At 44.0% G+C, this 13573-nt stretch overlaps 1 protein-coding gene across 1 annotated transcript; it reads left to right on the forward strand.

Moving 5' to 3' along the window:
- Nucleotides 1-4625: 4625 nt before the first annotated feature.
- LOC146615735 (olfactory receptor 6N2-like) lies at nucleotides 4626-8900 on the forward strand. The gene is made up of 2 exons (XM_085373819.1): nucleotides 4626-5558; nucleotides 8649-8900. The coding sequence occupies exons 1-2, from the start codon at nucleotides 4635-4637 to the stop codon at nucleotides 8898-8900; spliced, it is 1176 nt and encodes a 391-aa protein (XP_085229945.1). The 5' UTR covers nucleotides 4626-4634.
- Nucleotides 8901-13573: the final 4673 nt, after the last annotated feature.

Below are 13573 nucleotides of genomic sequence, written 5' to 3' on the forward strand. Positions count from 1 at the left end.
TGCTAACATAGCTGTGTCGCTAGCGATACGTAGCACATCATTATATACCAGTTAGCCCAACTTCAGTAACCATACAAACGTCTGCTGCTGTTTATTTTCCTGTCTTCATTTATGTTGGAAGTGATAGGAAAGCTAATGTTTGAATTTTTTCAGAATTCTCTCAGTCAGAACATGGTATATCATGCTTAGGTAACTGGCGAAACTAGCGAGCTACCTTCCGCTAATTTCCTGCTAGCTTCTAACGCCGTTAAATGTAATAAATTCTGTTTTCATGGATGCCTGTATGTTAAACTTCATAGTTACACCTGGTAAAGCAGCAATGCTGATCGAAAGAATTTAGACAGTTTTTAACTGTCAGTGATGCTGCAGTGATCGTTTAACTTTGGGACCTGAAAGGACGGGGTTTAGAACCCCGATTACACCCAGATTAACGAGCACCTTAGTCCGACAAATACGGCAATAACGATGCATGTTCTACAAAAAAATTTACTTTTCTGTGTATCTGACGGACAAACACCACACAAGTGAAGTTGCACCATTTTTAAAAAACAGTTCTGGTTCATCCGTTTCACTCAAAAATCCACTTTCCCCCTTCTCATTCTCCGTTGCCTCTTTTGGCTTTTTCGGCCATGTGCATATGAAAACTAAGGGACTGCGCATGCGCGTTTTTGTCATGGCTGGGTCTGTGACCCAGCATTTTGAGTTCATTATATATTGTGTATTGTCATTTATTATTTGGGTTAAGCTCATCCACCTCTCTTAAACCCCTAAGTTGTTCAGCCTTAGTTCTGTTTAGTGGATCTCCTCATTTCCCCTTCCCCTGGATCTTAGTCTCATTTGCCCTTTGTGTTCCACGTCTCGTGTTGTCAAGCCCATGTTGTCTGGTCTGTCTCATCATGTTTCCTGTTTTATTTTGAAAGAGTCCTCTGTTCTTTGTTCATTGCATTTAGTTTTCACTTCCCCTGTCCTGTCATTAGGTTATGTGTGTCAGCTGTGTCCTCATATGTCTCCACTTCCTCTGATCACCTCATTTAGTCCTCAGTCTTGCTGTGTTCAGTGTCGCGTCGTCTGTGTTATCTCCCCTCCCCCTTGTCACAGTTTCCCAACGATAGTAAGTCATAGTTTTTATGTTGTTTAGTCATAGTCTAAATCTCAGTAGAGTCATAGTTTCCCAGTTTATGTTCAGGTTTTCCCTCAGTTACTTTGTTGTTGTTGTTTTTTCCATGAGTTTTCGGCCCTAAATAAAGGCTCGCTTTTTGTTAAGTCCAGTTTTGTGTCCTCGCCTCTGTCTCCTCTTGGGTCCTCTACTCACTCCACATGGTCTACCCCGGCAGTCCGTGAAAGTTTTACCCATATCCTATCGCGATATTTCATTTTCTTATTGTTGCCTAACATTGTATCGGTATTACCGTGAACGGTATAATATGGCCTAGCCCTAAGTACAAGCTAAGTACAGGCTATGAACAGGATATAAATATGAAAAAACTATACACAAATATGAAATTTAAAAAAAAACTATACAGAAATATGAGATATACAGCTATACAGAAATGTGAACTGTGCAAGTTATAAGCAGTTGTAGAATTAAAAATTATCGTATTATACAGAATGATTATTTATACAGAATTATACAGTAGTGCAGTTAAGATGAGTGAGATATGTGGATAATTTCTACAAAGGCTATATAAAGTGCTAGTGGTTGAGAGTGGTGGTTCAGTCCATGTTATTATTGTGTGTATGAGGGTACAGTTGTCCATTGTGTGTGTAGGTGGTTGTGGGTGTGTGTATGTCCAGTCCATGTGTTTAATGTGGGCCTGATGTCAGGAGGCAGAGTTCAGGAGTCTGACAGCTGTGGGGAAGAAGCTGTTTCGGTACCTGGTGGTCTTAGTCCGGAGGCTCCTGTAGCGCCTCCCAGAGGGCAGGAGGGTGAAGAGTCCTTGTGATGGGTGACTGGGGTCTCTGATGATTTTCCCAGCCCTTTTCAGACACCACTTCCTGTAGATGTCCTTTATGGCAGGAAGTGGTGCTCTGGCGATGCGCTGGGCAGTTTTCACTACCCTCTGCAACGCCTTCCGGTCCGAGGCAGAGCAGTTCCCGTACCAGACTGTTATACAGTTGGTCAGGATGCTTTCGATGGTGCAGCGATAGAAGTTCTCCAGGATGTCTGAGGACAGGTGGTTCTTCCTCAGAGTCCTCAAGAAGAAGAGGCGCTGGTGAGCCTTCTTGACCAGCTTGGAGCAGTTAGTCGTCCAGATGAGATCCTCGGTGATGTGGACTCCCAGGAACTTGAAGCTGCTCACACGCTCCACAGCCATCCCCTTAATGTAGATGGGTGGATGTGGGTCAGCATTCCTCCTGTAGTCCACGATGAGCTCCTTGGTCTTCTCAGTGTTAAGCAGCAGGTTGCTTGTGTCGCATCATTCAGCCAGATGATCCACCTCCTCCCTGTAGGCGGCCTCATCGTTGTCACTGATGAGGCCAATCACCGTGGTGTCATCTGCAAACTTAATGATGGTGTTAGAACCATCGGCAGGTCTCCAGTCATGGGTGAAGAGGGAGTAGAGGAAAAGGCTCATCACACAGCCTTGTGGTACACCGGTGTTCATTGTGATTGTAGATGAGCAGTGGTTATCCAGCTGGACATGTTGGGGGTGGTTGGTCAGGAAGTCCAGTAACCATTTGCACATGAGGAAACTGATGCCCATATATGTTAACAATAACATATATTCCTATATGACAACATGCATAAATTAACTGCCAACATTAATTCATTGTAAACATACCTTCTGACTGGGACTCCCCTGCTGCCAGAAACCCCATGACCACAAAGAACTTCCATCTCATCCCGATCCTGCTGCAGACCCGCTCCTCTTCTTCTTCTCCATCCTCTTCTACTTGGAGTATGTGTCCCTGAGGCTCTTCCACTTTCTCCTGCAGATGTCCTCTGAATAAGTACATAATCTCGTTAGCAGAAAGGTATTTGTACATCAGTAGGAAAATAGCAGGACAGTAGGCGGCTTGCTAGCTTTTGTGCGGCTTCCACGGGTCAGTTAAAAATTTCAAAAGAGAAATGAATGAACTTACCAGGTTGCCCGATCTCTTCACACATCTTCCTCCAAGCTAGGCCTTTTTTATTCCTGTCTCGGTAGAGAAAACAGCTGGTGTCGTACAGCTCCGGGTGGTTTGCTACGGCGTTGATGAGCCTTTCCTCCATATTGAATGAAGAATAAATGGCTTTGGCTGGACCTGCCCCTTTGAACTACGGTCAGAGCATCATGTCACCAGGCTCCTAATTGGTTGTCGTGGCACGGCTTGAAGCTGGATACGCGCAAATGCACAAAATGCAGCACACAAACTGCCGCATGTATTTTTATTCGTGCTTCAAACGTGTCAGTCACGCTACTCGCGCGACTCATGCGTTTTCACGATGCAAATCTGCTTCTGAATTTTCGCGGGACCCCCAGTCACGCTTCATGGCGTTCCTCCATTGACTTTACATGTAAACCTGATGCTCTGGTCGCGTCTATTGCGTTCGGTGTGAACACACCGTAAGAGAAATATGCACTCTATTTCTAGTCCATGTCAGTACTCAGATTGGATAAGTGTAGTCGGATTATAACAACAGGAGGGAAGGTAGTCAGAACTGAGGGGATCGAACTACCAAAAGCCAACATTGCAAGCATCAAGGACAGCCACAAGTACCTGGGGATCACGCAGACAAATGGGAACCACAAAGAGGTCACTCGGAAAGCTGCAACCACTAAGTACCTGCAGAGGTTCAGGCACATCCTGAGAAGTCATATGAATGATAAGAACAAGATCTGGGCTATAAACACCTACACCCTGCCTGTGATCAGGTATCCTGCTGGCATAAAAGGCTGGCAAAAGCCAGTGACATCAAGACAAGAAGGCTCCTGACCATGCATTATCATAGTCCAGGATGAGACAACATACATTCACGAATACATCAGGGAAATGCCCCGACAGACTGTGTGCTTAGTGAATACCTCAGGCAGCAGAAACCCAAGTGTTAGAATGAAGTTACCTGAAGTGCCTAAATTCTATGCTTTATATTAACTAAAGTGTTATATAGTCATATAACTTGATAAAATGTAGAGGGTCACGGCAACAGTGGTTTCTATGTTAATCGGGGCACTCGGGGAAATGATCTGATACCAATACAACATCCGAGATCTCTGTCCGGAAACCCAGAGAGATATGTCCATTCACATATGGAAAACAGAAAAAGAAAATGTTTCCTTTTCAAGAGGTTTCTTTAGCCTTTTTTCATACACTCGAACTTTTTGCGTATATAGTAAGCCTATACTAGTTCAATGATTTAAAAACAATGCATGGGCAAATTCAATGAATTGCACAGTGATATAAACATCAGATCAGATGTTTATAGGTCAGATTTCCTGAAGTTGTTTACATGTTAGTGGAGAACCTAATGAGTCCCATAGAGGATGGAAGATTTCTAATAAAACAAAGCCATATAGTCAGTCACTTACCTTCTTAGTGTAGTGCTGAAAATATATTATTCCAATACAGTAACAGTTGCATTTTCATTTGTTATTCTTGAATACCATTTATGTAATATAGTTCCATACTCAGTAACGTTTTTGTTTTTGTCAATGGATGTTGAATTAAATCTAACATTGGTAACTTTTGGTGGGTTTGCAGAATTGCACAAATACAGGTATCTTTATTTTGTAGTTATATCCACGTTATATATTCTGATACTCTGCTTTAATTCCACTATAGTGTACCTTATTTGGACTCACAAAAACCTTCACGAGCCAATGTACATTTTTATTGCAGCTTTGTTAATCAACTCTGTTCTTTACAGCATGATTATCTATCCAAAGCTCTTATCTGATGTTTTGTCTGAAAAACAGATGATATCATATCCACTCTGTCTTTTCCAAGGATTTTTATATTACACCTCAGGTGGGTCAGAGTTTTTACTGTTGGCAGCAATGGCATATGACAGGTATGTGTCTATATGTAAACCCCTGCAATATCCAGTTATTATGAATAGAATAACTATTTATGTATGTCTGATTTTAGCTTGGCTTATACCTGCTTTTGAAACCTCAGTGCTGGGTGTGTTGTATTCGAATGTCAAACTCTGTAGCTTTACCCTGACAGGAATTTTTTGTAACAATTCACTTTACAAGCTTCAGTGTGTGCCCTCGGTCGCAATATCTATATATGGTATGGTCACGTTGATAAACATTGCCCTTCTACCTTTGCTTTTCATACTTTTTACATACATCAGGATTATTAGAATATCATATCATTGTTGTAGAGAAGTGAGGAAAAAAGCTGTAAAGACATGTTTACCCCACCTGCTGGTGTTAATCAACTTTTCCTGTTTTATTTTCCTTGATATAATTATAGTTCGACTGGATTCTGATCTATCAAAAACTCTTCGTTTGACATTGACGTTTCAGTCAATTTTATTCCATCCTCTTTTAAATCCAATCATATATGGACTCAAAATGAATGAAATTTTCAAACATATCAAAATATTGTTGTCAAGTTTAATAACACTGGTATTACTGCCCTATTATCAAATGTATGGCATATAATTTTAAATTGTAATGCAAACTAGATAATGGAGTACCTTTTCTCTGATTTTACATACTAGACAGAGGAAAAGAGATCAAATTTATAGAAATGTCATGACATTTATGTAAATGTTCATTTCTGTTCTTCTATTAATGACAACAAAATGGTCATAAAAAACAAGACGAACAATTTCTTAAACTGTTTCTGGTAATGTTTAAATTCTAAACATCTCATATGCCTGCATTTCACATTTTCCCTTCTTTATTGTCATAGATTAGTATTTACTATTGTATATTCACATAAAAATAATTTAGTAGAATGAATCAATTAGTAGAAGTCTCTCTTTGATGCTGACAAGCATATGAATATTCATCACAGTGTCTTCTGTTTTAATAATAATAATAATGGATTGGATTTATATAGTGCTTTTCAAGGCACCCAAAGCGTATTACAATTCCACTATTCATTCACTCTCACATTCACACACTGGTGGAGGCAGCTACAGTTGTAGCCACAGCTGCCCTGGGGCAGACTGACAGAAGCGAGGCTGCCATATCGCGCCACCGGCCCCTCTGGCCAACACCAGTAGGGTAAAGTGTCTTGCCCAAGGACACAACGACCAGGACAGAGAGCCCAGGGATCAAACCGGCAACCTATCCTTACAGTTGCGCTTCCCAACCCCCTGAGCCACGGTCGCCCTTAAATATTTTTTACTGTTTTCTCAGTTATATATATTTAAGGGCGACCATATATATATTATATACACTCAACAAAAATATAAACGCAACACCTTTGTTACTGCTCCCATTCCCCATGGGATGGACGTAGAGACCTAAAATTCATTCCAGATACACAATATAACCATCCCTCCCAAACAGTTGTCACAAATCAGTCCAAATGTGTGGTAGTGGGCACATCTGCTATATTGAGATAATCCATCCCACCTCACAGGTGTGCCACATCAGGATGCTGATCTGACATCATGAGTAGTGCACAGGTGTACCTCAGACTGCCCACAACAAAAGGCCACCCTGGAATGTGCAGTTTTGTCTCACAGCAAAATGCCACAGATGCCACAAGCAATGAGGGAGCGTGCAATTGGCATGCTGACAGCAGGAATGTCAACCAGATCTGTCGCCCGTGCATTGAATGTTCATTTCTCAACCATAAGCCGTCTCCACAGGCGTTTCAGAGAATATGGCAGCACATCCAACCGGCCTCACAACCGCAGACCTCGTGTAACCACACCAGCCATATAACTGTTTTCTCAGTTATATATATTTATGCAGCTAAATAAGGTAATTAAAATTAGCATGACCAATTGTAAAATCACCTCCATCAACTACATGAAGTTTACAATACTTAAAAAAAATAGGTTTTTTTAAATGAAAATTCTTTTGAACTTTCCATAACTCATTATTTATAAATGTAATATAGTTAAAAACCTTAACAAAGCATAAATGGACTAGTACTTTTATAGCACCCTTCTATGCAGTCAAAGCACTTTCCACAAGAAGTCTTATTCACAAAATAACATATTGTGAATATATAACATATTCATACAGCACTTTTACCATGACGAAGTGCTTTTTAAAAAATTTCTTATGGTTAAAATCTATTGTCAACAAGCATGTTACTGCTAGGAATTTTTTACCCATACCTTAAAAAAATTTCACTTGATGACTGCAAATCTGCAAAACCATTTTCATCTGAGCATGTCCTGTTTTTTGATTGTGATGTTCAAATTATTGGACAAGTATGACTGGACAGAAATTGTCATGCATTTTCAGCAATTAAGAAATTAAGTTTGTGACGTGACCCTTCGCCAGCATAGTTTCTAGCTCTGCTCACATAGTCACAGTTTTTCACGCATCCTGTCATACAAGTTAGTTATTTTGAGGCCTATCCTACTATGGACACTTCATTAACCAGAGACTCATGGAAAAAGGAGATTGTTCATTCTCCCTTAAAGAAGTTTAAAGAATCCTCCGTTACTAAGGATGACCTCAACAAGGTTATTGCTAATGGCTTAAAGCTAGCACTTCAATAACAACAAAAGTCCCTCAATGCAATAGTTGCCTCGGCAGTCAGAGAAGCTATGGACTCTGTCTCAGTCCCTGCTTTACACGACTTATGCACAGAGCTTCAAAAGACCAATGAAGTGGTAAATGATGTTAGCGGCAAACTCGAGAGAGTGGCTACAGTGGCTAAGTGTACTCAAGACCGAGTGGATTCAGTGCAAGCAGCTGCACGAGAGGACAGACGATTGACTATCAATCTAAAGAAACAACTTGACCAACTCGCTACAAAGCTCACAGATCTGGAGCACAGGGGTCGCAGGAATAACGTCGGACTTGTTGGCTTACCAGAAATGACAGAGGGCTGTTGGCTACATCAAGGCTAATCTCCCTAAAGCTGGGCATACACTGTGCGATTTTTGGCTCATTTTGAGACGATTTTTCAGTCGTGCAACCATTTTGGTGATCGGCCCGAGTTTCGCCTTCATCATGTGTTGTGCATCGTATAGTATACGTGGGGTAACGAGAAGCGATTAACACCTCACGACCAGCTCCCGATCATCAGTCGTTTGGTCGTAAGAAAATCAAACCTGTTTGAAATCCTGTTGGCCGTTGTGAGGGTGTCAACGCAGCCTCTCACACTGCGCACGTGCAAACACAGTAATGAAAGTGAAAAGATGGGGCAGCACAGCAGTGCAGCGTGTGATCTGGACACAAGTGATGGAGGCACAACTTGTAGAACTTTGGCAAGCTCATCCGAGCCTTTTCAGTGTGGCCTCACAATATCATCATGACCACAACAACCGTGAATATAGTTGGATGGACATTGCTACTCAATCACAGCTGCCTGATCAACGTTTTTCATTAGCAATTTAGCAAAGTTGATGGTGGTGGTGTGCGTGTCTATTGAGTGAAAGACAGAGAGGGAGGGACAGCACAAGAGCCAAAACAGTTCAGGGGGCCGGCCGTGCGGACAGCAACGTCGGCGACGGGCAAACAGTTCTTGGGGCCGACCGTGCACACGGCAATGGGGGCGGCGCAGACAAAACAAATCAGGAAGCCGGCCACGCGGAAGGCAGTGGTGGAAACAGAGCAGGTCCGGAGGTCAGCTGCGATGCCAGCGGCGGCAACGAACTGTCTCAGGAGGCTGGCCTCGACGGCCATGACGCTCAGCTAGAGACCGGGAAAGCGGCCGGCAGAGGTGAAGCGGAACAGGACGAGCTGGAACTGATGACGGTGTGGCATCCGCAGGACCAGACGAGGCAGGACCAGACGCTGAAGCTGGATCAGGCAAAGGCGAGGCTGTAGCTGGACCAGGCAAAGGTGAGGCTGAAGCTGGACCAGGCGAAGGCGAGGCTGAAGCTGGACCAGGAAAGGCGAGGCTGGATGAAGACACAGAGGCTGGACCTGACGGCAGCGGGACGGCTGCGGAACCTGACGGCAGCGGGATGGCTGCGGAATCTGACGATGGTGATGCTGCAGACGGTGATGCTGCACTTGACGGTAATGTTGCAGTTGACGGTGATGCTGCAGTTGACGGTGATGCTGCAGGCGGAGATGTGGATGCTGCCGGTGACGGTGTAGAAGTCGCAGGGGATGATTCAGCAGGTGACGGCTGAACAAACTTCCCCGGACCCTCCAGCTGACGCGAGGATGTGCTTGCTGGGTCCTCCAGGACCCCCAGCAGACAAGGCATGAGGCTGGACGGGCTTCTCGGGTCCTCCAGCAGACGTGGCATGAGGCTAGACAGACTCCTCGGGCCCTCCAGCAGACGACACTTGAGGCTGGACGGGCTCCTCTGGCCCCCCAGCAGACAAGGCATGAAGCTGGACGGGCTTCTCGGGCCCCCCAGCAGACGTGGCATGAGGCTGGACGGGCTCCTCGGGCCCTCCAGCAGACGACACTTGAGGCTGGAAGGGCTTCTCAGGCCCTCCAGTGGAGACAGACACTGAAGCAGCAGGTACGGAAACCTCTGGCAGTGCGGACACTGGCTGGGACTGAGCAGCACAGTGGTTAGACTCAGGCAGCAACAGTGGGTTGCAGTCCTTGAAGAGCTGAAAGTGTTCCCCAACATACTCAGCAGAGGACGGAGGCGGATGGGTGAACTCACTTGAATTCTCAGGGGTGCTGAGAGCCGAGACTATTTAGGTGAGTTGTCCGGTGGAGCTGCTGGCACTGGCGTCTTGACCTCTAGGGGTCCAGAGTTGGCTGGTGACTGACACCCAGCCTCTGGTGAGACCCTAGAGGGAGTAACTGTCTCTGTAAAAGAAACTGTAAAAGAACCAGCAGATGTAATGATGAAGTGTGTTCCCTGCTCGTAATGAGATGGTGAGGATGGTGACTGGATGAACGAGTGGGTGGGCTGCTGAACTAGTGGCAACTGAACTACAGGTAGCGAAGATGATGGTAGCGGAGGTGTAACAGGTGATGGAGTGGCTGACTGAACTGAGGGCAGCTGGGCTGCTGACTGAACTGAGGGCAGCTGGGCTGCTGACTGAACTGAGGGCAGCTGGGCTGCATACTGAACTGAGGGCAGCTGGGCTGCTGACTGAACTAATAACTGTACTGCTAACTGTGTTACAGACCCCACATTGAATTGTGGTGAAGGTGTGGATGGGGGGATATGGTCAGGAAAAACTGTTTCAGGGAAGTTTATTGCTTTACCGTAAGGAACCGATGCAGACGAAAAGGCTCCCCTAACATAGTCATTCCCTAAACTCGTAGTGCTAAACTCAGTAACTCCAGGTTTAGAAACAATAGCGTGAACACAGTCATTAACCCTGAATCCGGGCTCAGCAAAGGCAGTCTTTGGAACAGTGGCGATGGGTGCGACGGAAAAATCATTGTTATCTTCAGAAGACACACAAAAAATAGCTCCAGAAAACACAGTCACAGAACCTGACGCAGCAAAAAAAGTGTCCCTTTCACTCACCACAGCCGGCTGCTTATATGTCCCATGTAACGCGGTTAAAGGACCAGGGCACCTGACTGCAGCTTCATAGACAATGAGCTATCAGAATTAGTTTCGACTATGGAGCCTGAGTGTGTGAATAAAGCACAGGAAACCAAAGTAGAGCTCAAAATATATATATTTTTGAGAAATGTATAGACAGATGTACAAAAAGCTAAAAAAAATGCATATATATCACAAACAAAAATAATGTTGACAATACAAAACAGCTTATTAGGTTCCAAAAGGAGGTGGGATGAGGTGTGATCCAGTATGAGATTTAGTTTAGTTCCATGGACCTGTGATAGGTCATGTGTCAACAGTTTAATTCAGTCCATAGGTTTACGATTCCTACTGCAACGTAGCGGTGGTCGGGTGGCTCGCCATCCCGCGCTGATCAGGGCTGATCGCGGGAGAAAAAAAAAACCTGACCTAAACAAGGTCAAAAACATAAATTATCACAGAAGAAAATGAAACAGCATTCTACTGCCGTGACAAAATACATAAATCCATAAATAACAAAGACAAGTAATTAATGCCATGTTTCATACAACAATCAATAAACAATCATCTCTTATAATGAATTTCATTCAAAATACTATTATAGAAAAACATTCTCATGGGTCCCATCAAAGTATATCAGCAATAAAGCTAATAAACATTATCCAAAGTTAATCAAATATATTTACAAAACTCATTTAATCACAGGTGTTGCGCAACAGATTCAATAATCTCAGTGGAATTTAACTCAATGCAAAATCTCATAGGCCGTTTTGGCATTTCATCAGAAAAGTAACAAAAAACATCCAAAACGGACAAAACTACAAAATTCAAATCACTCGTTCAACTCTAGATACGTTAAGTCAACATTCGGCCATAATGGAATAAACAAAAGCAACAATATTCAATAAATAAAACTAGTAATTGCACTTACTGTCGCTAGCCTAGCATTAACTTACCGGCGTTTTAGGATGTGCGATCGCGGCTCTGCATTTTCATTAATTGTGACAAAACAAAACAAACAAATAACTCACCGTTGAGTCGATTGTGAGGTAGTGTAAAGATGAATGAATCGGCCGGGTTATTGCACGCTGTCAACTGGTCTGTAGTGTAAAATTTGTCGATATCTGACAAGTACGCCAACCACAGGGACAACAGCAGCTAGAAGAGCAGGGAACATGCAGCTGATTTACCCGGAACTTATACAGGGTTTATTCCCGCCACAATAAAGGGACTGGCAGAAGTGGGGTCAGAAGTTACCGTGGTTACACTCTCCCCCCCCTAATCTCATGGACGTCCTCGTACATGGACTAGGCTGGCAGCGAATGACTGGTTGCTGAGGTGTGAAGGCATCGTCTCCTCTTCTTCATCGTCTTGAAGAGCGAGGAGAAGACAGAACTTAACCCATGCAGAAAGGTCTGAACGCTCTTTAACAGAGGCTTACCAGGCTTGATGTACTGCAGCCGATCAGGAGGATTCCTGGGGCGGGTTGAATGCCTCAAGGGTGGTTCTGCCTCAGGAATCAGAGGCTCTGATTCAGTAGGTGAGTGTTGTGACAAGTTATTTCTGGATGCTTCTGAATCAGAAGACAGACTTTCTTCATCATGAGAAGTTTCTGCAAGATCAACTGGCTCAAAGCCAGCTTCCAAAGTTCCGTTAGCAATAACTTGTTCCTCTTCAACAGGTACAGGTTCCTCTGAGAGAATAGCGTTCTCTACCTCTGTAGCCAATACTACAGGGACATCGGGCTGGTTGATAAGTGGAACAGGTTGCAGAGTATTGGGTAAGTCAATGGTTGTTGTGAAGGTGACAGGTTCAGCAGAGAAAGGAACAGGTAGGTATGAGATGAGTTCCTCTTCGTCATTGCCATTAGCATCAGCACGTACAGGAGACAGGGGTAAGACAGGCATTTTTCTCTTCTGCTTAGTAACCATTTCCTTTTCAGAAGGTGGTAAATACCCACAGGGCAGTAGGAGGTCTCGATGTAAAGTTCTCAGGGGCTTGTCTTGGCCTTCGGGTCGAACTGTATACACAGGAAGAGTGCCGGCTTTCTTCACTACAATGTACACAGATGACTCCCATTTATCTGCAAGCTTGTGTTTGCCTCTTAGCCGCACTTTCCTCACAAGAACTCTGTCTCCAACATTCAGCTGTGACGCAGTGACATTTTTATCAAATCTGTTTTTGTTACGTTTCATCACCTTTTCTGAGTTTTCGATGGCCAGCTTGTAACTTTCTTCTAGGTGGGACTTTAGTTTTTCCGCATATTGTGTGTGGGATGTTGATCCTTCTTTGGCAAGGGGTAGTCCAAAGGCCAAGTCCACCGGTAAGCGAGGTTGGCGGCCAAACATAAGCTCATATGGTGAGAAACCTGTAACATCATTTCTTGTGCAATTGCATGCATGCACCAGGGGTTTTACGAAATCTTTCCAATGAGATTTCTGTTGAGCTGTGAGTGTTCCTATCATATCCAGTAATGTTCGGTTAAACCGTTCAACAGGATTGCTTCTTGGATGGTATGGAGTGGTTCTTATTTTGTGGATCCCAGCCATTTCACAAAGCTCTCGGATGATTCTGGATTCAAAGTCAGGGCCTTGGTCACTGTGCAAGCGTTCTGGGATACCATAATGCACAAGAAAGTTGTCCCATAAACATTTGGCAACAGTCCTGGCTTTCTGGTTTGGTGTTGGCACAGCAATGGCATATTTTGTGAAATGTTCAGTTATGACAAGTATGTCTTTGACTCCACGATCTGGTTCCACAGAGAGAAAATCCATACACACCAGTTCCATGGGTTGAGAGGTTCTGATATTGACCAGAGGTGCGGCTCGTTCAGATGGAGATTTGCGTCTCACGCATCTTTCGCAGTGTCTTATTTTATTGACCACATCACTCGTCATCTTAGGCCAATAAAACCGGGAACGGACCAAGTCTAGTGTTCTGTCAATTCCCATGTGACCCATTTGATCATGTAGGTGGTGTAGTACAACTGGTCGATATTCCTCGGGTAGCACTAGCTGGTATGTGAAGT

Source organism: Diplotaxodon limnothrissa, linkage group LG16, assembly GCF_057381915.1.
Source record: "Diplotaxodon limnothrissa isolate DT_005_m linkage group LG16, D_limnothrissa_male_GT1.1, whole genome shotgun sequence".
In the NCBI taxonomy this organism is placed as follows: Eukaryota; Metazoa; Chordata; class Actinopteri; order Cichliformes; family Cichlidae; genus Diplotaxodon; species Diplotaxodon limnothrissa.